This window comes from Cygnus olor, chromosome 29 (genome assembly GCF_009769625.2).
Source record: "Cygnus olor isolate bCygOlo1 chromosome 29, bCygOlo1.pri.v2, whole genome shotgun sequence".
In the NCBI taxonomy this organism is placed as follows: Eukaryota; Metazoa; Chordata; class Aves; order Anseriformes; family Anatidae; genus Cygnus; species Cygnus olor.
Window position 1 is genome coordinate 933,269 of NC_049197.1, and position 22,757 is coordinate 956,025.

The 22,757-nt window shown below is 48.1% G+C and overlaps 1 protein-coding gene and 1 long non-coding RNA gene across 2 annotated transcripts in view; both read right to left on the bottom strand.

Moving 5' to 3' along the window:
* LARP4 (La ribonucleoprotein 4) overlaps nt 1–10,897 on the bottom strand; it is a 42,413-nt gene extending 31,516 nt beyond the window's left edge. The window contains 10 exon segments of the mRNA XM_040539709.1: nt 230–415; nt 417–440; nt 1,086–1,139; nt 1,531–1,641; nt 2,703–2,806; nt 3,200–3,336; nt 3,822–3,897; nt 4,221–4,379; nt 5,100–5,244; nt 10,739–10,897. Coding sequence (XP_040395643.1) covers nt 230–415; nt 417–440; nt 1,086–1,139; nt 1,531–1,641; nt 2,703–2,806; nt 3,200–3,336; nt 3,822–3,897; nt 4,221–4,379; nt 5,100–5,244; nt 10,739–10,756 — 1,014 coding nt within the window. The 5' untranslated portion in view covers nt 10,757–10,897.
* A 1,557-nt stretch (nt 10,898–12,454) lies between these two features.
* Nucleotides 12,455–17,776, bottom strand: LOC121061248. Its single transcript, XR_005815003.1, has 3 exons — nt 16,924–17,776; nt 14,014–14,194; nt 12,455–13,118 (listed from the first exon to the last, which is right to left on the bottom strand). It is a non-coding gene; the product is annotated as an uncharacterized LOC121061248 (long non-coding RNA).
* Nucleotides 17,777–22,757: the final 4,981 nt, after the last annotated feature.

Genomic DNA, 22,757 nt, shown 5'->3' on the forward strand with positions numbered 1-22,757 from the left:
GGAATTCCACAACAAACTTTGACAACGGTAGCCACCCAACAGAGAGACCCACAGCCTATTTGACAGGTTTTATCAGGTCCCTGACCTAATTTATTGTAAAACAGAGGAATCTGACTAGAAAACCTGCCTACTCTGCAGCTGAAAAGCCCACACTGATTTGTTATCCCATCTATTACTGATGCTTTGGGCTAGCTCCCCTTGTTTTCAGCAAGTAGCAGCTGTTACTTACCAGTGGTGTTTCAAAGTAAGGTGCAGGACTTGGAGACCATGTTTGAGGCACAATGCTGTAAATAGAGTACTGCTGAGGACTATATACAGGCTGCATAAACAGTGGTGAGGCAAACTGTGCTTGTGTTTGAACTGGCTGAGTATAAACACTGGAATCTACTACCCGGTAACCATTCTTAGCAAAAAAACGTGTTGATGGCTTTTATCCTTGCCTGTAAGATATCAATTCACATCACAGGCATTAGAAGGGAGAAAAGGAGAAGCAGAACACGAAATCTTTATTGCCTACTGAAACTGCAACAGAAGGGATGTAAGGGGAAGTAGGTTGGTTACTGCTTACAAATAAGATCTGGTAAAAATAAATGCAGATTACTTTCTTAGAACGTGCTAAAAGGAAGGATACATATGCTACTTTAGCTAGAGAATCTCTGAAGTTTAAAATAACACGGCTTTCTGTGGCAGTAATTGTTCAGACTCCAACTTTGACAATTGCTCTCGCAGTACAACCAGCTGGCTTCAGCCTTATTTGTAGAGCAGCTAACAAACCAGAGACTCAGGATGGCAAAAGTCCCTCTCCTGAGCTCTGCAGACCCAGATTCTTGGGCAAGCAGAGAAGGGAAGATGAAACAAGAATGTATTTCACACCTCCTGGGAAGCAGCACTGTGAATAACCGGCAGTCACCGAATGGTAATTTTTCAAAGCTACTCATGACCTCATTCAAGTTAATAGCCTACAGAGCAAGTGTTATGAACTATCTAACCCACGGTTAATTCTTTACCTCCCCACTCCCATAAACACACAATATCACTTCAACAAACAGTATGTTATTCTGAAATCTCAAGTGAAACAGCCTTACCATTATTGGCTTGCCCTGAAAGGTTTTCACTTCTTCCCTTAAGTATTTAAATGCCTGCACAAAAAAAGATTAACGTTAGAATAACTTGATAAAACTGTACTGCTTAAAGGACTTTATATGTTTTAACATGAAATACTAGCAACGTGCTTCCCTGTTAGCCCAGGTAAATTAACTAACACTTCAAATTCAGGATACTAGATAGTAGTTATGGCTGGTGAGTATAGAGGCAAGAGGAAGATGAGAGTTATAACCCTAATTTCTCAGCTTTTTTCTTATTAACTAGAATTTGCCAATAGCCTCTTAAAATAACAAAGGGGGTGGTGAAGAAATCAGTAAATAAACAAACAAGCCTTTTAGCTACAGGCAGCACACACATGCTTCTCTTGAGCAGGGCAAGTACCAGTAACAAAGTAGAGATGTCATTAAAAGTCGAAGGCTGCCTTACCTGTTGGGCGTCCGTATCTGACTGGAATGTAACGTACCAGTTGTTGTTGTGAGCAAACTCACAGCTTATTACTTTGGGGCAGTTTTCATTTTTAAACAGAGCTTTAACCTCCTAGGGAAGAGAAAAAGTCAGGCAGTTAAGGGGAGGTAGCTCAAGCTCTAAGCTGTAAGATGAACAGTAAGCCAACAAAACTTTGGACTCCAGCTCCTCAGCAGCAAGTTTCTCTTGACCAGGAATGCTCTTTGATTCCCTTCAACAGGTCTGCAGAACAACAACTTGTCCTCTACCAGTTTATGAACTAAATAATACAAACCCAGCCTGCTGATCTTCCCAAATAAAATGTAGCAGGCACAGCTGGTTAAAAATAAAAAAAATCAGGACGAGAGTAGAACTGGTGATACTTCCATATGAAAGAAGTAAAAAAAAAAAAAAAATCAGATGATCAGGACTGTCTTCTAGACAACAATGACTCTAAGGAGTATTTCTAAACCAAGGCAACTTGACAGCTTTGCAACAATCAACCGGATTTTACATACAGGGCAAATCAGCTGTTCAGCATTTGCATTAAAAGATCTAATTAAAAATGCTAGTAGACAAATACCCTGTGTTACAACTTTAAAAAACAAAGAACAAAATCATTCCGTTAGCCAAATATCAGTAGGAATTTTATTATCCTCCCTTCTCCGAACATAATGAGCTCAGCTCATATTGGGCCACAATGAATCAGAAGTGTGTGTGTTTAATAACATATCTTGCTGCCAAAACAACCATCTGACTTCAAGTAAAGTTATCGCTGTGACAAAAATTCAGCCTGAATTCCAAACTATGCCCTGGACTGATTTTATTTTTGGATCTAAAAAGAGACCAGTGCAAACTTCATTCCAGAAAAGCCCAGCTAGCTCAATTTTCAGTGGAAGTTTTCTTAAAAGCATTTTTAGGTATTAAAAAATAATAGGGAGAGGCAGCAGCAACTATTTTTTTTTGTTATTGTTTGGCTTTTTCAACAGTGCATCCAGGCAGAGAAAAATACTTACATGGTTTAACAGAAAAGTATCAGAGTTTAATTAAATACCAGTTGACCTTCTAAGCAACACTTTCTGTTGCGGTTTGAAGCATTGCTGAAGACCCCTTCCAAAAACATCAACAGGCTTTTGTTTCCTTGTAATTCTTACCTCTATAGGTGTCGTTTCAGGGATCTCACGGAGAATGATGATACATCGTTTGTGGTTTGGTCTTACTTTCTCCCCTGTCTCATCCACTTGTACCATAGGAGAAGCTAAAATAAAAATATAAAAATTGGCTTAATATTGAACATTCTACATAGCAAAGTAAAATCTCAGCAGTACTAGACTTAATTACTTCTAGTAATTAGTATTTTTCACAGTGAATAGAAGAGCAGGCTTACTCCCCCCCAAAAAAAACACTTTCATTGCTACCAATATCCTAGAGTGGTCTCCAGCTGGAACAGACTTAGGAAGTTTAGTATAAAGCATATCTAGAATTCAGGAGCCTGGAACAGCCACTTCTATACAAACATTCTTTGCTAGATTCTCTTCACTATCTACCAGAAAAATATGCCATAACCAGCTAAGAGACTAGTACATTTTTTATTTAAAGTAAGGATGGATTCTTTGTTTTATTAATATAGATATCAAACAATCAAACTTACATCTCAAAACTTCAAGAATAAGGTCCATATCAGTTGTCAGCTTCTTAATACCTTCCATGTTAGCAATTGTCCATATTGGAACAAACTGATCGCTGTCCATTTGAGACATCAAGTAGAGGTCCTTTGAAAGATTCTCACTAAAAAGACATACATTCACTACTTTACAAAAATCACAAACTTTATTTACAGAAGCCTAAAAACAACAGGATAACCACAGGCTTAAATATTCATTAATGCTATTCACAGCTACTCTAGCCAAAACATACTCAGATTTTTGCTCCTGGAGGAATTTCACGCAGATGAACAGAAAGCATAAGATAATTTAAAAAAAAATATGAAAATTATAGTGTTCTGCATGTCACTTTGTCTTAAAATCCTTTCCGCAGATATCTCTTCTGGTAACACACAGGCTGGATTCTCATTAGATGACAGGGACGCGTGGACAGGACTAAAACACGCCACAGGGTTTCTGAAGGATTTCAGCAAATCTTGTTTCATATTGTGAGCAACTCCTTTCACTCACAGTTAACATTTTTATGATAACATGTATCAAGCCAAAAAAAAGGAAACATTTGCTAAGTGTTTTAATAAAGGGTTCATACAAAGGGTTTATCAACTGTACCGTGAGAAGCAGAATTCAAGTTGTTTTCTCAAGCATTCTCTAATGTCTTCTGTGGACACAGCGGAGCTGCCTTCACCTGAAATTTATCACACTCACCATCAGATCTTAGTTTCACATTAAGAATACAATGCAAGAATGCATTTCATTGTACAACAGAAGTATGAATCCTTCTGGGTAATAAGGAAAGGAAAAGGTCATCTGAGACTTGCCTAAAGACAACCATAGTACACATTCCACGTTGCATCATTCCTGTCAAAATGATTTGGATCCCATGGGTTTCACCTGCTTGGCCAAGTGCGATAGCTGGCTTGGATCTCCTCGAAAACATCTAAGCTTCTATTCCAAATTTCTAACTGCAGCAGACATCATAAGATTACAGACTCTTACTTGAATACTCACCGGACACTTCATAGATTTGGTATCCAAGATCTTCAGTTGCTAAGACAATCCCATTTGCAGCCGCTTCATCAACTCCCGTGCCATTTCTTGTAGCTTCACAAGGCGTGGAATACATCACTTCATATTGCTTGCAGCTATCCTCTGAAATCTCTATGTTACCTGGTACAAAAATATATCACCAGAAGACCTACTATAAGGTTGAGCCTACTTCTATTTGAAAATGCCAACATTCAGGCAAATACTCAAGAATGCTGTACCCAAAAGGCTTAGATCTTCAATGTCCCCTTTGTGCAGGATAGCACTTTCTACCTCTCCATTTTCAGAAAGATCTAGTTTGCACTAGGGTCTCTGGGCTAAGTAAATAACAGGATCGCGAAATTGCAAGATCCGCCAAAATCGGGATGATTTAAAATACAGGCTTTCTGCCTCAAGTTTCATATATTTAAAGTTCCTAAAAACTTTGAAAAACTGCTTTGCAGTTTCTACTCCAGTACAACCGCTACCGTGCGCCAGCTTTCAGCAAACCTTAGTGATCTACCAGGACTGTATGTGGCCCTCAGAACTTACTTTCGTGTTCACTGGGTCAAGATTCCCTCTTAGCGCGTTACTTAGTCATCACCGGGCCCCTTAGCACTGGTACCCTTGCCGAAGGATTCCGTCCTAGCAGAGCTCTGGATTCCCTCTTGAACTCCTAAACAAAACCTGAGTGGCCCAACCTCTGATCTGTAAACAATTATTTTTCCTGTCTACTGCTTTGTCACATTCGTTTCATCGTTGCTACATCAGCACTAAGAACCTTAAGGACAAGGGCACGAGCTTTTTACTTGCTGAACTCCTCCACTCAGCGCTAACAGCGGAGGACGTATCGTGACATCTCACCCTCGGGATGAGTCCCCTGAGCAGCTGCTGTGTCTTGCCACGAGTGCTCTGCGCCATTTGTTGGCGGCACAGCCTCACCGCTCCCTTGGGGTACTTCTTGCCACACTTTCGCGTTCGGGTTTAAGCCAGCACCTTTTGATGTTACCTGCTGAAGAGAGCAGAACGCTTCTGTTAGGAAAAACAACCCAAAGATGCTCTGGGAGGCAAGCCAGATGACACGGGCGAACTTAGTGATTTCCGATACAGATACACATCTCAAGTCCTGCTTAACAGCCTGGCTGTTAAGCACCTCAGTAATTTTTCATTAACCAAAGTGGGAAACTCCTTCGTATTTTCCAAGTATTTTATTTCTGCCCCATTAGAAGTGTTGCCTCCAACCCGCGACATCTGACACCATCAGTAGAGGAAGCGGCTCGCTGTGAAGGGCTCTGATAGCTCATGAGTTTTTAAGACTTGACTCTCATAATGCGCCACTCCCCCTTTCACCAGAAAGTGAAATTTTCCCTCCTCCAGACCCCCTTCCTAGAAAGGAAGCTTAAAAACCAAACAACAACAAAACCTACTACGTTCCAAGGCGAAGAAACCAATGAGTTACTAAATTTAATGAGTGACGACTACCCTAACCAAGCATCGCCCACGCTACTGCAGGAGCCCTCGTGAGATTACACAAGCGTTCCCTGATTTCCCCATGACTTCACCTACACCTCACACACATGGAATGGTCTCGGTTGCAAGGAACCTTAAAGACCATCCAACCCCCTGCCACGGGCAGGGACACCCCCAGCAGACCAGATTGCTCACAGCCCCGTCCAACCTTGCCTTGAGCACCTCCAGGGATGGAGGAAACGCGTGCTACCAACTTTCTTAAGCTTGTAGTCAAGGAGATAAACGCTTTCAAAGTGCCAAGATAAATATATGCACCATCACAGCCTGCTGGGGCGGGGAACAGGACCATCCAGCTTTAAGACTGGGCAACAAGGATCACAACTAAGAGGGTAAATAAGACCGACGCGAGAAAGCACTGGACTCCAGCCTGTGATCACGCCCAGGTGACCGCTTATTTCTACAGCAAAAGATTGCGCCCTCCAAAGCCCCTTCCTGAGAGCTGCTCAGAAGCTCAAAGGCATTTGGGGCAAGGAGTCCGATAATCCAGCGTCAGCGCAGAAAACAAGCGTTGTAATGGCTTTCACTCTGCTGTGATAAAACGAACTCCTGCCCCCCAGAGAAGAAAACGAGGCTTTTGCAAGAATTCTCCTTCCACCAACTCCTGACTCCGTCCAAGCAGCGAACGCAATCTCTTCTCAGCAGCTTCCTTCAGACCCCGAAGGACGGCCCACTTCATTCACAACATTTGCTTGAATCCACGAGGCCGGGGCCACTAATTCCTGCTCCTATCTCAAAATTCACAAATAAGGAAGTTTGATATTTCAGAGTCCAGTCTGCTGGAGTCTGAAATCAAGGAGCGGCGGACTAGCAGGCCTCAAGCCTAAAAGCAGAAGGATAAGGAAGCAGTTGCAATAGCTTCATAGATAATTTCTCTGCCAAGGTCACACCTAGTTCCAAAGCTATTTTCTACAAGGACAAGCCCAAATCCGGCAACAAAAAGCCTCCAAACCCCAGAGAAGTTCAAGACAGTCACGACAGAGGGCAAAACACAGATGACGCTATTTGCATGGCCTCTTTTGGCACTCAAAATCTCCCAGGCGCAATGAGTTTAAACCACACCGCGACGGAGTTTTCACCCTCTTTCATGAATGCTAGCAGAAGAATATAGCTGGGAACAGAAAGAAGAACCAGCAGCAGTTCAGTGTGAAAGGACACGCACATTTCCCTTCTTATTTCTCACTGCAGTTCCCCTCCAACCAAAAGTTAGAAGGAAAGCCCGGTTACATGCTGTACCCACAAACTATCGCTGGTTGCTCCTGTGATGCAGCACACGTGTCAGCACGGGCACCTGCTTAAGAAAGCCACCAGATCCCATTTCCTGGGATTTACTTTTCATCACAGGAAAAGGCAGAGAAGACACATCCAGCAGGTGAGTCGTTATTTTATAAAAATAAACGCTGCCTCGCTACCTTGTGTCGTACAGGTTGGTACCGAGATGGAAGGAATTGGAAGGGTTAAGTACAATGAAGTGAAACTGAAACATTCTAGGGAGATTACTATGCTCCCAAATCAAATCAGAATTAAAAAGCAACCTTCTGAGAAGGGAGGATGACGCTACTCGCATGAGCAAGTACTGAAAGTCGCACATGTTAACGTGGAATTTCAGAAATCGCAGGTTCAAGTGAAAAGCTGCAAGAAGCGGAAGAGACTCGGGCTGATAAAGAGCTGAAGGGACCTATTAATACAGCGTCTGAAATACACACCTGAAACACAGCGTGGGCTACTTCCTCTTTGTTCTAGAAACATTTAATCATACTTAATGCAATTCTGCAAGGCCCGGCCCTGATGTCATGCAGCTTAGCAGCAAGTCACCGGCGGCTCCGAGAAGATGAAAAGTCCCTGATTTACATCAGCTTTTTGGAAATCCACCGTGCTCCGCTCCAGGAGCGGCGCCACTCTGCTCTGGCAAGGGGCTCTTCTGCAGAGAAGGCCAAAACCCCAATTCTTGCGTATTTAACTGAGGTTAGCAAACACCGAGGCCGTTTGATTGGCTGCAGAACAATCCTCCCAGCTGCTATCGGGAACTTTCATGGCGAGGTTAAAGCTTTACAGGGATACAAAGGTTAGGAACGCTCGCTGGTATCCATGAGCTGACCAAGCTGTCCTCCCCAGCCGAGCCTCGCTCTGGTTTACGTTACTTTCAGCCAACGTGGATCAAAGATTCTCCTCCAGAAATTCCTCCAAATTGACTATCAGAGCTTCTGCCTCATCTTGACAAGATGGCAAAGATGATTTTCCTGATTGTAACAGTCTAAATTACGTGTCACAGACTCAAATAAGCCAACAAAAATGAAAATACTCCCTTTCTTTTAAAGCATTTTGTTTTAATGTGAACTCAAATCATCTCGCAACCAAAATCTTAAAGTTTGAGACAAACTTCCCAGAGCAAACTGACTCTCCAAAAGGGGCTCTAAGTGAAAAACCAAAAAGAGAATTTAATAAAACTTGCGGCGTGGGAATCTAAACATTTTCCAGAAGGGGAAAATAAGCAGAGAGAACAAGAAAATAAGTCAGCGAGTCTACGGGAGGCTGGCAGAGAGGAGCCTTGTGCTGGCCGGGGGACACGACAGGTAGGGAACCACACCTGCAGCGGACGCAGACACGTGCTGCTGCAGCTACTGTCACCTTCCCAAAGCTCATCCAGGCTGCGAAGCGAGCCAAGAGGAGAGCCTGACGGTGTCGAAGCGAAAGCAACGCGCCAAACTCCTTCTGATTTGGCTGCAGGGTATCCCGTAACAGTCTGGCACTGAGTGTCCCAGGTAACTCCCAAAACACGCATAAATAATCACGAAAGAACTCCTTTTGCTGAACGCAGCGTGGTTTCTCATCAGCCAGTGCGAGCACCCCAGAACTAGGGGTGCCTCCTTCATCCCTGGGGAAAGGGATTTGTCTGAAGACAGTGCCACGCTCACCTGGGTCGCTCACTCCTGGGTGAGCTGTGCCAGCAAGGCTCCGCGCTCCTCCCAGCCCTGGGTTTCCCACCGAAACACCTCGCTAGCAACAGTTCGGGCAGCGTTGAGCCCATCCCAAACGCACGGATTTCAGTTTTTTCCCCACTAAATTACTGATACGGTCCTACTGAATTGGGAACACGCACCGAACTGACCCAAAGCTGGCACGGCCAGCCGCCACCAGGTCTGTTTTTCACGATGCTTTCACTGAAACTCCTACCACAGCCTGGTTATCAAATGCTAACAGTCCGCTTGCCCTGGCTGCGAGCGAAAACCAACACCTACCCCAGATATTAACGCACGAAAACCAACGAGCCTTACACCGTTACCTCCCTTCAGTAAGTTTTCTGAGCTAAGAGACTCTCAGGGCAAACAGAATTCCGCCCCTCACGCGGTGAAGAAATCAATTCCCGGTCAGCACGTGCATACGGCAGTTAAGCCTCAAACATAAGACTGACAGCTCAAGTCAGCCAGCTAACCCTCCCAAAAGCTTCAGGACTTCTAGATCAATCCTGTTCTGTAGCGTATTTTTCTGGCAGTCCCAAAGAACCGGAGATAAATGCTGGTGTTTCAAGCGTTCGACTACAGCATTTCCCAGCACCTGGTGAAGAGCTCAAGTTCCCTGTCCTGGCAGGGAAAAGGCACCTTCAAAAAGTCACGATCGTTCCCAGAAGCTCAAAATTAAACAGCATTGACGTTCCCTGAGCGGAGATCACAGAAGTTAACTCCCGATGCTATTGACAGAGAAGGAAGGAGAGCAAACAAAGCGACTCAAACAAGCCATGTTTGTGTTTTTCGCAGGATTCACCAAACCCCAAACACGCTGCCTGGCTCCGCAGGCCCCTGGCTCACTTCAGCTCCCTTTGAGCTGCCCAAGCCCCCTCCACAACCGCTCCACGGCACCGAGCGGAGTTCAGAAGCTGCCTCCCAGGCCTGCTGCTCAGAGGCTCAGCTCCCCTCCACCGCGCTGGGCTTCAGCCGAGGCTGGCTGCTCGCAGCTCCTGGCTGCCGGCACCGGGCCGCAGCTCGGATTAGCTCGAGGAGCTCCTCTTCCATTTAAATACTGGAAAACCAAATTCTTAAGGCTCGGCATTCTGTGCTTGGGCCACCTCTGCGCAACTCCACTTGCGGAACTAAGGCGATGAGCTTAAAAAGCGCTCCCAAAGCTTTTTATTTAAACGTTCTTAGCGCAGAACGCGTTCGCACCGAAGACCACCACGGCAGGCCCGAGCACGCCGTTCGCAATCGCACAGCTCCCCTCGGTTATTTCTCCATCAACGCAGCAGCTCTTCGCTTTGCACGCGACTTACTGCGAAAGTTTCAAGCAGCAGCCGCCGGCGTTTGTCCGACGAACACCGGGGCCGCTCCTCCAGAGTCCGGGGCCGATTTTGCGCTTCCCCAGACCGCCGGGAAGGCGACGGAGAAGCGCCGGGAGCAGCGGCTGCGAAGCCGGGCCCGGAGCTCGCCTCGCGGCCGCAGCGCCCCGGGTGACCTCCGCGCCCGGGGACGCAGCGGCCGAGCCGGGAGCCGAGCCGGGAGCCGCTCGGGGCCGCTCCGCCTCGCCCGCAGCCCTCCCCCGGCCGCCCTCAGTCGCTCTCAGCGCGGCGGGAAGAGAATTAACGGGTTTAACGGGGGGCCGCGGCCGCGACTCCGGGCCTCAGAGGGGAAAAACAGCGGGGAGGGAGCCCCGGGGGGGCCGCGAGGGGAGCGGGGCCGTGAAGGGTCCGTGAGGGAGGCCGGGCCCAGCCCCGCTCCGCTCCCCGCAGGCCCCGCTCCCCGCCGCCGCTTCACCTTCAGGGCAGGCCGCGGGGCCGGGGCTCCCCGAAGGTCACCGCAGCGCCTCCGCGCCCCCGGCGGAACCTTCCAGAGCCCCGAGCCCCCGTTATTTCCCCCCTCCCTCTCCCTCTCCCCCCCCCCCGCCCCGGATTTGCTGTGTCAGCCCCGTCCCCTCCCCCCCCCACGGGCGCCCGGCAACGTGCGCGGCCCTTCCCCGCCACATGGCCCGGCCGGGCCGGGCCTCACCTCGACGAAGAGCAGCATCGTGCCTTCCCCGGTGCCCCGGCTGCCCCTGGACCCCAGCTCCCCGCTGCCCGGCGGCGGCCGCACCAGCGGGACGGGGACACCCGGGCTCCGCCTCCGCCCGCTGCTGCCGCCGCCAGGCCCGGCCCCCTCCCGCCGCCCTCCGCCCGCCGCCCGCCGCCGCCTCTTCCGGGTTCAGCCGAGCGCTTCCGGGCCCGCCGCTTCCGGGCCAGCCCATTCCGCTCCCCCGGGGGAAGGGGGAGGAGGAACCAAGCGCGCCGCCAGGGGGAGCCAACTCCGCTGCATCCCCCCGCGCGGGGCGGAGTGGGATGCGCCGGGGCGCTGGGCGGGAGGGGGACAAAATGGGGGCGCTGTGAGGGGAGAGGGCTGGGGGGTGAAATAAACGGCCCCGAATTCTTGTCCCGGCTGAGTTAGGGTCTCGGAGTTGTGCTTCTCAGCCCCCTCGCCCCCCGGTTTGGCCCCCATTTTCCTGCCGTTGTCTCCCCCCGGCAGGTGGCGGTGTTGAACAGCACGAAGCCGGCGAGGGTCCCCCTGCAACTCAGCCAGAGCCGTTGGGGTTCCTGAGGGAGTCGTCGGGGTTGGAAAGGCGAATTCATCCTGGCCAGCCGCCCCCTGCCACCAGCACCACCGAACCGTGTCCCCAAGCACCACAGAACCATGTCCCCAAGCACCACGTCCAACCTCTCCTTGAACGCCCCCAGGGACGCTGACTCCACCACCTCCCTGGGCAGCCCGTCCCAACGCCTCACCACTCTGAGAAGAAATTTCTCCTCATTTCCAACCTAAACCTGGCCTGGCACAACTTGAGGCCGTGCCTTCTTGTCCTGTCATTAATTATCTGCGAGAAGAGGCCACCCCCCAGCTCCCCACAACTTCCTCTCAGGGACTTGGAGCAAACAGTCACAGAATCCCAGAATCGCCTAGGTTGGAAGAGACCTCCAAGATCACCGAGTCACTCTGACCTAACACTAACAAGTCCTCCACTAAACCATATCACTAAGCTCTGCATCTAAACGTCTTTTAAAGACCTCCAGGGATGGTGACTGAACCACTTCCCTGGGCAGCCCATTCCAATGCCTAACAACCCTTTCAGTAAGGAAGTTCTTCCTAATATCCAACCTAAACCTCCCCTGGCGCAACTTTAGCCCATTCCCCCTGGTCCTGTCACCAGGCACATGGGAGAATAGACCAACCCCCACCTCGCTACAGCCTCCTTTAAGGTATCTATAGAGTGCGATAAGGTCGCCCCTGAGCCTCCTCTTCTCCAGACCAAAACCTCCTGCCCGTTTCTTGCCGTGTCTGCACCCATGGGTGATCTGCAGCATTCCCCCGGGGCAGCTGAGCAGGTGTTAAGGATGCAGGAGACTCCCGAGGAGAAAATTCATGCAAGGTCACAGCAGCAGGATTGCTCCTCACCAGCTTGTTCGCGGGCCGCCCATCTGCCGTGTCCCTGGAACGCAGCCCCAGATGGGGAAGGGGCCGGGGCGGCTGCCAGGGCTTCCACCCCTGGGAACGGGGCAGGGAAGATGCTGGGAAGAGGAGGGAGGCCTTGGCTCCAGTGAAAAACATCACAGGACACAGGATTTCCTCCAGACAGCGCCAATATAGAAATGGCATAAATCCACTTCCAGTGTCTTTGTAAACCTAGGCCACGATATCAGTTCGTCTACATGGGAAGGACACGGCTGAGCCCATGGGAGCTTGCATCTTTTATTCCGTGCACTGCACATTTAATATTCACATTGCAGCAGCATCATATTCATGTTTAGAGCATTCGATTGACAGAGAAAGGGCCAAATCTCACCTACTGAAAGCACCGAACACAAGATATCACACCTGCATGTGCCTCAGCTCATCGGTGTAGCACACACCCAGTGGAGCAGCAGCACAGGGCAACGGCACAGAGGGGATTCCTCCCAGGAAAAAAACACTTTGAAACCATTTTGCTTTAGAGCAGCAGGGAAAGACTCCACAAAACTTATTACAGCAAATTTAAGGGAGCAGGGATTGTATGGGGATTTTAGGTGATCAAGAAATATTCTGTTAAGAAATTAATACATTCTGCAGTGGACTTGGTTTGGGTGAAGGGTACGGTTTTCAGCACTCAAGACTCGAGATCCTCATCAGTACAGCGCTGCTATGGGCTGCTGCGCCACGCACCCTGCAAGGCAGCCCCGACCCCACTTAACACTATTACCTGCAATTACGGTCTAGCAAATCGGGGGTGTTTAGGTTAGAGCCAGTGAAGTAATCACGGTCCATTGAAGAGATTAGAAGGGTAGCACAAGCTGTACTATAAATTGATGGTCCAGCTGGCAGATTCCACAGGTATTTCACTGACCAGCATGTCCAAGACTCACAACTAAGAATGAAAGAAAAGCAAAATAAGGTAGAAGAAATAAATAACTTTAAGCAGAATAAACAAAAAGTGACCATTTACAGACTGCAGAATCTATTGTGGAAACCTATCTTCTGCTGGGGCTGTGTGACTGCAAACCACCGGGGACAGCATGAGAGCAAACCATCTTCAGACTGTTATTTATTATGACATTTGGCCAGTCCTTGTTCCTGGTAGTTACAGGATGGAATTGATAACCTCTTCTTCATTCTTATCCGCTTCACCCACCAGATGTAATCAGACTTAGCACTTTTCATCTTCAAAGCACTTTGCAAACATTAATTCATTAATCCTTATGCCCCCCTGTGAAGCAGTTGAGTATTATCCCTGTTTTACAGGCCTCTTTATCTCCAGAATCTGTCCACTAATTTTTAGCGTACTCATTGCTTTACCTTGTGATATCAAAGCAATAGAGAAATTGTAGCAGGAAATAGTTAGGCTTGTTTTCAGACCTGCTGAATACCTGCACATCCCACAGGAGCTCAGGACTGCTGAACCCAAGCCCTAGGTCTGCCCTGCTACTGCAAGATCTCATTAATTAATTGACATGCCCAGCGAGGAAAATCCTTGGTGCTACAGACATCAGTCAAGATACTTCCAGTTTTGGCAGAGTTTTTACACACTTAAAACCTGCAGATGGGGTAGAAAAAACAGGCCCTTTCTATAGAGCTAGTAAATAATTCATTTTGTCACAATAATTGTCTTCCAAGGGAGCAATCCAGATGTGACAATTCAAGAAACAGAACAAGCTATAATCAGATAACCTTTAATACCTATTTGAAAGGCAAATAGAAACAATTTTGTGTTTACACCACGGTCAAGTTTCTTTCCTGTTAGTCAACATCTTCTGTTAACTTACAGGAGGATGGCAAGGCCAACAATTTTCCTTGAACTCTGTCCAGAGCTGTCAGAGAGCCTGCTGTCTGGCTCACCACTCTTCTCCCAAAGGCCCTCTCTCGACAGTTGATTTTGGAATCATAGCAGAAACAATTGTGCCTTCTGTCCGTGATGTTGCAGAGCAGAATGAATCGATGCACACACTGAAATGAGATGTTGTACTGTGAGAACAAATGAAGGGCATGGAAGAAAGCTCCTTTTTTTATGGCAGTCATTTGCTCAGCTTTGTAGAGTTGGACGAGAGAGGGATTTATGTTTTGTTATTGGTCAAATTATCTGATTATGAGTAGATGCCAGTAAAAACTGGGATTTCCTGCTACCTAGCTTTCCTCTGCTCTATTTTTGCTTGCTTTGAGTACGCCTTCTGAATTTATTATTTGCTCCCCTGCTGAAGAGAGTGATCTGGTGGCACGTGGCATCTCAAGTGCACCTTGCCTGCTCCTCCAGAGCAGTCAGCATGCCAGCAGTCAGGAGGGGCAGGGGCAAGAGGAGGGCTGGGGCACATCCCTCTAGATCCGCGAGCAAAGCCTTTCCCATGCACCAGAGCCAACAGGCCATTTTCAGCGCCTGCTGATTTCACAAGAGGAAACTCCACCTCGAAGTAGCGCTGAGGGCACAACGTCAGGAATTTGTCCTTAAGAGGCCAGAAGTTGAATGTTATAACCACCAGGCAGACTGATGAATGCGAAGGAGCAATACCTATTGTATGCAGAAGCCTGGAGCGGCTGTGCTGGCAAAAAGATTAATTACCTCTGGGTGTGAGCTGGAACCGCAGCACACCCAGCAGTCCTGAGGTTTTTGTTACTCCCTAGCAAAGTTGGAAATGCTGCTCTCTCCCGTGCCGCACTGAGGCAAGGATTCTGTTACCCTTTTCCTACGAATTTACCTCAGTTCTACCCTGCACTGGAATGGTCGTTAGCCTCAGTCACAGCTGAATACAAACACTGGGTATGCGAGGCAAGAATAAAATGTATTCCTCCTGGTTCTGGTGAGGTCCCTGTACAGCAGGAGCTCTACCTGCCCGTTAGGCTGAACACCAGCCTATCTGAGGTCGGACCCGGGGACAGGGATGATGTTCTGGGCTCCATTAACCACGACAAGCCACCAACCAAAAGTAGAGCTGATGCCAGCCCAGCTACGACACCTTTTGGCTCCAGCGCTTCGTCCCAAGGCAAAAGGTGCTAAATTTGATCTGGTTACTACACCCTTGCCACCATCACCATTATCAGCGAGGAGTAAATACTGATAAATGGTGAATAAACATTGAGCTGGCGGCACCGTCTCTGCCCCAGCTCTGTGGGTGCAGTCCTTCCGGACAGCCAGCGTGCCTCCAGCAGCTGCAGCAGAGCCTTGGGGACTGCAGGGTGTTCCCGACTCACAGCGCTCCTTGGTGGCTTGGTAAGTGTGTCAGAAAAGGCTGGTCTCAGCAAGCCCTGTTGGAAACATCTGGTTTTAATTCTTCTTGAAAGCTGTGACATTCATTTGGACACCAAACCACTTTCCTTTCATCTATCCGGAGGACTAACCCTGTGGCAGAGCAGCTGACTTTCTGCCTGCCATTACAGCGTGTTGACTTTCATTACCCTGCAGGAAGAAAGGGGTCACAGAAGAGCCAGGGCCGTGCTTTTTGCAGGAGGAGAGATCTCGGGAGAGGGCGGCCGCTCACAACTGACACTTTTTTCCTGCTCGCCTCCCTCCCTAGAGTTCTTTTCAAGTTGTTTCAAGGCATACATTTCTCTGTCGACACGTCTCGAAGGGCTCAGAGTCCAGCTTAGACCTGATTTCCCTCTTAATTCACTCGACTCTGAGAACCAAAGCACTTGGGGAACAGACAGATGTGGCATGCTGCCCCAAGTAGGAAAGAGAGTGCCTTTGTGCTGGAGGGAGGAGCCGTGTCTATTTAGAAATCTCTCAGCTGAGGATGCTGAAGGCTTTGCGGATGGGCTGGCACCCTGGGCAGGAACCTGGGGCAATCAGGAACACAGAGGCAGAGGGGTTTCCTCAAGAACTCCTGTGGTATCAATAATTGAGGACTCTAGCAAGGGGGTGATGTTTTGAACTCTAAAATGCGTTATTGTGCTGCAGAAGAGGCCTAAAGCAAGAACACTGAATGCTGGAAAGATCAGCTACGCCATCACATGATCCCATGTAACCACAGAGAAGTTTCATCCAAAGCCAGCGAGACTCTTGGCTCTGTTTCTGGGTCTGAGCTCAGCAGAGATTGTGCAGTTGCATTTGCACAAACTTCCATCGATGCTGAAGTAAATGGGTTGGCTTTCCAGGCAGAACCGAGTCCCACCGGCGTGGGATAGGTGCCTCAGGCAGCCTCCGAGCCGATGAGCAGCAACTGCTAGGTCTTATTCCAACACACTTCAGCGCAAGGCAAACAGCACAGGGCTGCAGCTCTAAGAGGCAGCCAGGCAACAGCACTGAACAATCAATTTCCCTTGTCAGACTGGCTACGCCCAAAGACTTGGCAGTGCTGGAGTGTATAGACTGTGGCAATAATATTAAACAAAACAGCTCCTCTCATCTGCCCACCCTCCTTCCCTGCTAATGGGCCATCCTCTTGAAGCTGTCACGGTTAAAAGGATTTACCTTTTTATTTAAAGTGCCCGTGTAAAAGCAATATACACAGGGAACGGCCGGACAATATGCCGTGGTGTGTATTCACAGCCCATTGTCCAGCGCTGCCTGGAAGGAAAAGTGCTGTGCTGTGTGGCAGGAGCACAGGGCTGCTAAGAGCTGAAGGAAATTCTTCTGTAGCTTAGGCAACTCTTTTGGTACCTAAGACTTTCCCTCCTTGCTGCTCCAAAATTACTTGCAGGACAGCCAGGAAACACACCAGGGTATCAAGTTATCAGGAGCTCACCTCCAATAACCCGGTGCGAGATAGCTGGAGTGTCCTTCTGCCTTCTTACTGCTTCAGCCAGGACTAAGACTTCCTGGCAGAGGAGGAGGGAGTGAATCATGCGGCAGGAGAGAGCTGGAGCAGGAAATACAGCTGCCAGGCTGACTCAGCACGGCTTCCCTCCTGAACCTTGAACAGATGGGAGCTGTGAAGAATGTTAATGTTTAACTCCACCAAAAATCCCCTCTTTAGCAAAAGGCATTCGAGACTCATCAGCTTCTCTATCAGGAGACGTTCTGCTTTGCCAGGAGCTGGGCTGGTGACAGTACCTCTGTGACCAGGTCAGCAATTGTGCCTTTCAAATCAAGTCCAAAGGGCCTCACAAGCCTGATATGCTCCAGGAAGGAGATGGATAAAATCAGTTTATCTCTGCAGGCCTGCACTTCGCCGTGCACGCCAAGTCAGGAAGATGGACCAACACCATGAATACATACTCTTGTTAGTTGTTTGGGGAATAACATTAGCAATGATCTTGTCTAAGAACATTCTGGAGCCACCTGCCACCCTGCTTTCTCGCTCTCCAGCAGTATTTGACCCTGCAGAGAGGGCTCACAGCCTGCCTTAGCTTGGTAATGCTCTCCTGCAGATTAATCCCCCAGCGCAGTAACCAGTAACTAGAAAGGGGAAAGAGGTCAAGGGGAAGGCAAGGATGGGCTCTTTGGAAGAACGTGCATCAGCAGAGCTGGGGTGATGCACAGTCAGATTTCACCTTTCCTTTACTGCCTCTTTCTCCATCTCTAATTCTTCTTCCCAAGGGCATTTACTTATTTGCATACCTGTCTTGGTTTGAAAAAAAAAACAAACAAAACAAACAAACAAAAAAACACAGCAAACATATGGCACCTAAAAGGTAGGGCTAAAACCCTAGAACTTTAATCCCAGCTCTGGTACTGGTTACTCAACGGCCATTTCAGCTTCCTGTTCCTCACTTAGCCCATTGTAAAATGGGGATAATTCTTCCTGAGCTTCTAGTAATGCAAGAATCACCTAATGAGTGTTAATTAGGAAGATTCAAAAACAAATCAATAGATTACTGACTATGAAATACACGCTTGTTAGAGAACTGCTTAGCAGAGCCCCTCGGATAGGAGCCCACATTTGCAAGCTCCAAAGGCCTGAGCTTCAAGCACGGATGCCAAGGACAGCCACGAGCTGCCAGGGAAGGGGGCTCCAAGAACAGCTCGGCAGTTCTGGCTGTGTTCCCCAGAGAATATCCCACCCGCAGGGAATCTATTTGTCCCTTCCATTTTCTTTGCAATAATCTGAAAGGTGTACAAAAGGGAAGAAATCCATGACTGTTCATCACGCAGATCCAGTGTCTTTCTCAGTCCCCAGAAGTGAGAAGTGAGAATGAATTCTGTAACTGAAGAGAAAGAAGCAACTGTGAGGGTCTGAGAATGAAAGCGCTCACAGTAAGCAGTTGTGTGGTTAAAGTTACCTGCAGACAAAAAAGGCCTTGGGACACGCTGGGGGAAGAGATTGGGCTGTCCTGGGGGTTCTGCTATGGAGCGGCGCTGCTGTACTGAAGGCAGGTTGGATTCTTTCACTGTGAAGTAAAGCAGCTTTTGCTTTATAAGCCTCCAACGTGTAGAGCGAGAACAAAGCGTGCATCTGTGCTGAGACCTGAATTGTACAACACTCACCGGGGAGCTGGAAAAGAGGTAAGCAGCAAGGTGACAAAGTTTACTGCTGCTGCAGAACTACTCAGGACATCCAAACCGACAGGCAAGAGCTAGGGAAGGATCCCACAACACCCAATACCTGGGCAATTAAGCTGCATGCGAGACGAAACACAAATGAATACACAGATGCCGGGGCAAAGCAAAACCTACCTGTAATTATACAACGTGGGGTCTAGGTTGGCTACTGCCACTCAGGAAAGAGCTCATGGAATTATTATGGGGTACCCGACTATGCATTCACTGCTGGTTAGAAAACAAGAAATATTTTTTAAATACATACATATTAAACATGGAATTTAAAAAAGGGAAAAAAAAACTTGCAGTGACCTCGTAGGATACCATCGCATTCTTTTTTTATCGTACTTTACTTGCAGAGTTAACACCTAGGTGTGGGGTTGTTTTCTCCTTAGCTGAGGTGACACACGTGCTGCTGAAAGAAGCGATCCTGGAGCCCTGAACCGTCTGCTTGAATGAGAGCTTGGCAAGGCCTCCAGGAGCCAACGGGGGCACTTGTGCTGTAACATATCTAAGAGATATTAGCTCTCATCTTCTGGCTTTCTGTACAGCCTGAAGCTTCTGCTCTTCAGCCCCACAATCGCCACATCTAATACCACATCACAGAGATGTGAGGTCTCCTTAGAAGAGTTATGCCATGCTACTTTAATGGTGCATTTTTCTATTGCCTTGGTGTTATTAAAAAAAAATGGGGGGGGGGGGGAGGGAAATGTAAGGACTGATAGGGTATGTTTGGAAGCGAAGTAAAATTCCAGTTTAATCACTGATTAAACAAACCACTGGTGCTGTTGGGAGGGGTCACGTGAAGTTCACTGCTTGGGTGGAGATGTAAAAAAAAAAAAAAAGAGAAAAAAAAAAAGCCATGTGGGTGTTCAAGCACTGTCCATAGCTCCAAGTGTTTCTTCAGCAGCTGCCTTACCCTCTCTGCTGGTGCTGGGCCTCTTCTGTAGGAAGCTCGGCAGCCCCAACAATCAGAGAAATCAGAGAATGCAGACTCCCTCAGGAAGCGCTGCTGCGCCAAGAGATAGACCCTTAGATGAAATATCAAAAAGGGAGGACTGAATAGACAAAAAATATTTCTTTGGACTCTCCTCTGGTATAAATCTGCTAGCAGAACGGCATTCTGCTGCTCTAAGAGTAACACTAGAAACGATGCTGGCCCTGGAAAGCAACAAATGCCATGAACATGTTAATAATTACACCTGAGATTATTTCCCGGAACAGGTTGTTCATATCCTATTGACTCCTCACCCTTTCTGCCTGCAATTCTCAACAATCTCTTACCAAATCAACACCAAAACCCACTTTAAGCATTCTAAATCAATGAGCTCAGAGCTCTCAGCTGCAGCTCAGGAAGGAGATCCCAGCATTGCCATTGCCAGTTCTCTGAAACCACTGGCTCAGGACACAATAGCAGCCAAAAAAGCCAGCTGAACGTTGGCTGTTTTCAGGAAGGATACCAAGGTGAGGGCAAAGCCCTCGTTTTGCCATTACAGAAATCCTCAGTGCGCTCATAGCTGGAGCATAGAGAGTGGCTCTGGTCCCAACAGTTCAAGAAGAACATGATGGAGTTACAGAGGGTCCAGAGGAGGGCAGGGACCAGCTGCCTTCATAAGAAGCTACCAAAATTTTCGGACTCGCTCTTTGGTGTAGACAAAAGGCTTAGAAGGATCACACTGAGGTTTGCAAGGTTCTGAAGGCAGTAGAACAAGCGAATAAAGACTTTGTATTCACCAAATCCCCATACAAAAGAATGAGGAGGCACACCTTGGAACTGGAAGATCAGTTGAAAAAAGAAAGTATTTTTTGACAGAAGTCTGGAACCTGCTGTTACAGAAAACTGGAGACGCTACCAACAAGTTTAAAAGAGTCTGCATAAATTCAGGAGCAACAGATCCATAAAGTGCTGCCAAAAGGGCAGGGGCGCACCCTTTAGCCTCTCTAACCCATTCAGTGTGCTGTGGAGGAAAGCAAGGACCCAGGCTCGTGTGCTTGCCCAAACAGCATCTCCTGTTGCCACCACTGGAGACAGGATATTGGGCTAGAGGTGCCATTGCCCTGCCCCAGGAGGATGTTTTTAACCTTCTAAATTAAATCCTGAAAACCTCACAGTTAATTAAGTCAACGTGGTATCTTCCAACGGCTGCACTCATCTGCCTCTCAGCCCGTCCTTGCTGCTGTGCGCAGTGCCTCATGTTACAGCGTGGCCTCATTTAGACGCACACTAATCCTACAAGCAGCTCTGCGCAGGCAGATCCCTTTGCCACATGCGGCTCTGCTGAGACCAGCAGCGCCAGAAACCGCTGGAGAGAGGAAGCTGCACATGTGGCACAGGCACCAAGGGTCAGGCTTTAAACTTTGATGTGCGGCTTGACTGTTTGTCTTTATCATCATTTGTCACTGATTTTGATCAGCAGTGTGTGAGCTGTTGTAGTGACATGCATCATTTGATATCCTTGATAATTGGATAATTACACTTACAGATCCTACCACAGTATGCTTTGTATTCACAACATTGCCAAAGAATTACTCCATCATATATATGTAGCTCTTAAAATGATCATTTTCTAAGTATATATTCATAGAGAACGAATAATAGAGAGTGGCGATTTCTCACTTTGAAAATCTCGAAGTCTATTGAAATAACACCACTTTCTGTATAACCCTTAGTCAGAATAAACCACTAGAGCATTTCTGCGGATGAGGCTGTACGTTGGTGAAGTGGGAATCTCTTGCTGTGGGTGCCTAAACGTTGGCATCTGGGGTCATTTGAGATATTCTATGGTGTTCCCATCAGCCAAAAAAGGGGTGAAGCTGGTCCGGAGGGGGGCATGCCTCCAGTGGTCCCGTGTCAGCCCTGTGCAGATGTCTCATGTGTCTGAAACAGCAGCAGGCACTTCTGCTTAGGCAACTGAATGAAGCTTGAAGCGTCCTGCTCACATAACCTAAATAAACATGCAATTTCCTGTACAAGTCATGCCTTTAATAACAGCACATGCAAGTTTATCTGACGTGCTCTAATAAGTGGCACATCTGCTCCACCTGGACATGCCTCTGAGCCTCCAGTACACAGATCCCTATGCTGTTTATTCAAGCTATGAGGTCTATAATTTATAAGGTGTATGTATTTTCTGGGCCATAATTCAGGCTTTTTACTGTGATGAATAAATTTCACGTGTCAATGCTGAGATTACTGTAAAAATAATACCAACATTAACTAATCACTTCCTGCCTTAATGGCCATGGCATCTGGTGAAGACTTACGAGCAGGTCCAAAAGCACAGAACGAGAAGGCTGAGAACTTGGGACAGCTCAAAATAGAGGCAAGTGGCAGCTATGATAAAGGCCACGTTAAACTCCTGGTCCAATTAACAGCAGTGGTGGTGAGGCTGGGTTATAGCACTAATTATGTTATTTTTTACCTCAGGAATCTGGTACTTTACATGTTACGGAGAACAACAAGGAAACGAGAGAAGAAAAGTACCTACAGCTATTCCTCAAAGTACGTTGCTCAGATAAACATCTTGAGGAGCCGCGGTGTGGCTGCAGAGCGAACACTCGTGTCATGCTAATGAAGACACATAAACTTTCCAGTATCTCAAGAATGCAGGTTATCTAGTTTGGCTGCCGAAAACCTCATTTTTTGTTTTTAAACAAACCCAGGCTGCGGGGGGACCCCAACACCTAGCAGGGGCACGCCTTTCTCTCAGCACACAGCTTTATTCTTATGGCCTAGCCCTTCTCAGGGACCTGCAAGCCATTAAGATCGGGGCATGTTTGAAGGACACAACCAGCCACAGCTCTGAGACCTTGATTCCGCCCTCACTCAGTGGGCTGAGGGGGAGGCTGGGGGCTGCGAGCCAACTTTGAGTAACTGGGGGCTGTGTGCACCCGCTGCCAGCATAACTCTGTGTGGAGAGCAGCCGGGCCATGAGGGGACCATGAGGGACCATGGGGTGACCATGAGGGAGACATGAGGGGACAGTGAGGGAGACACAAGGGGACCATGAGGGGCCATGAAGGACCCTGAGGATCCATGAGGGGCCATGAGGTACCACAAGGAGCCATGAGGGAACTATGAGAGGCCATGGGGGGACC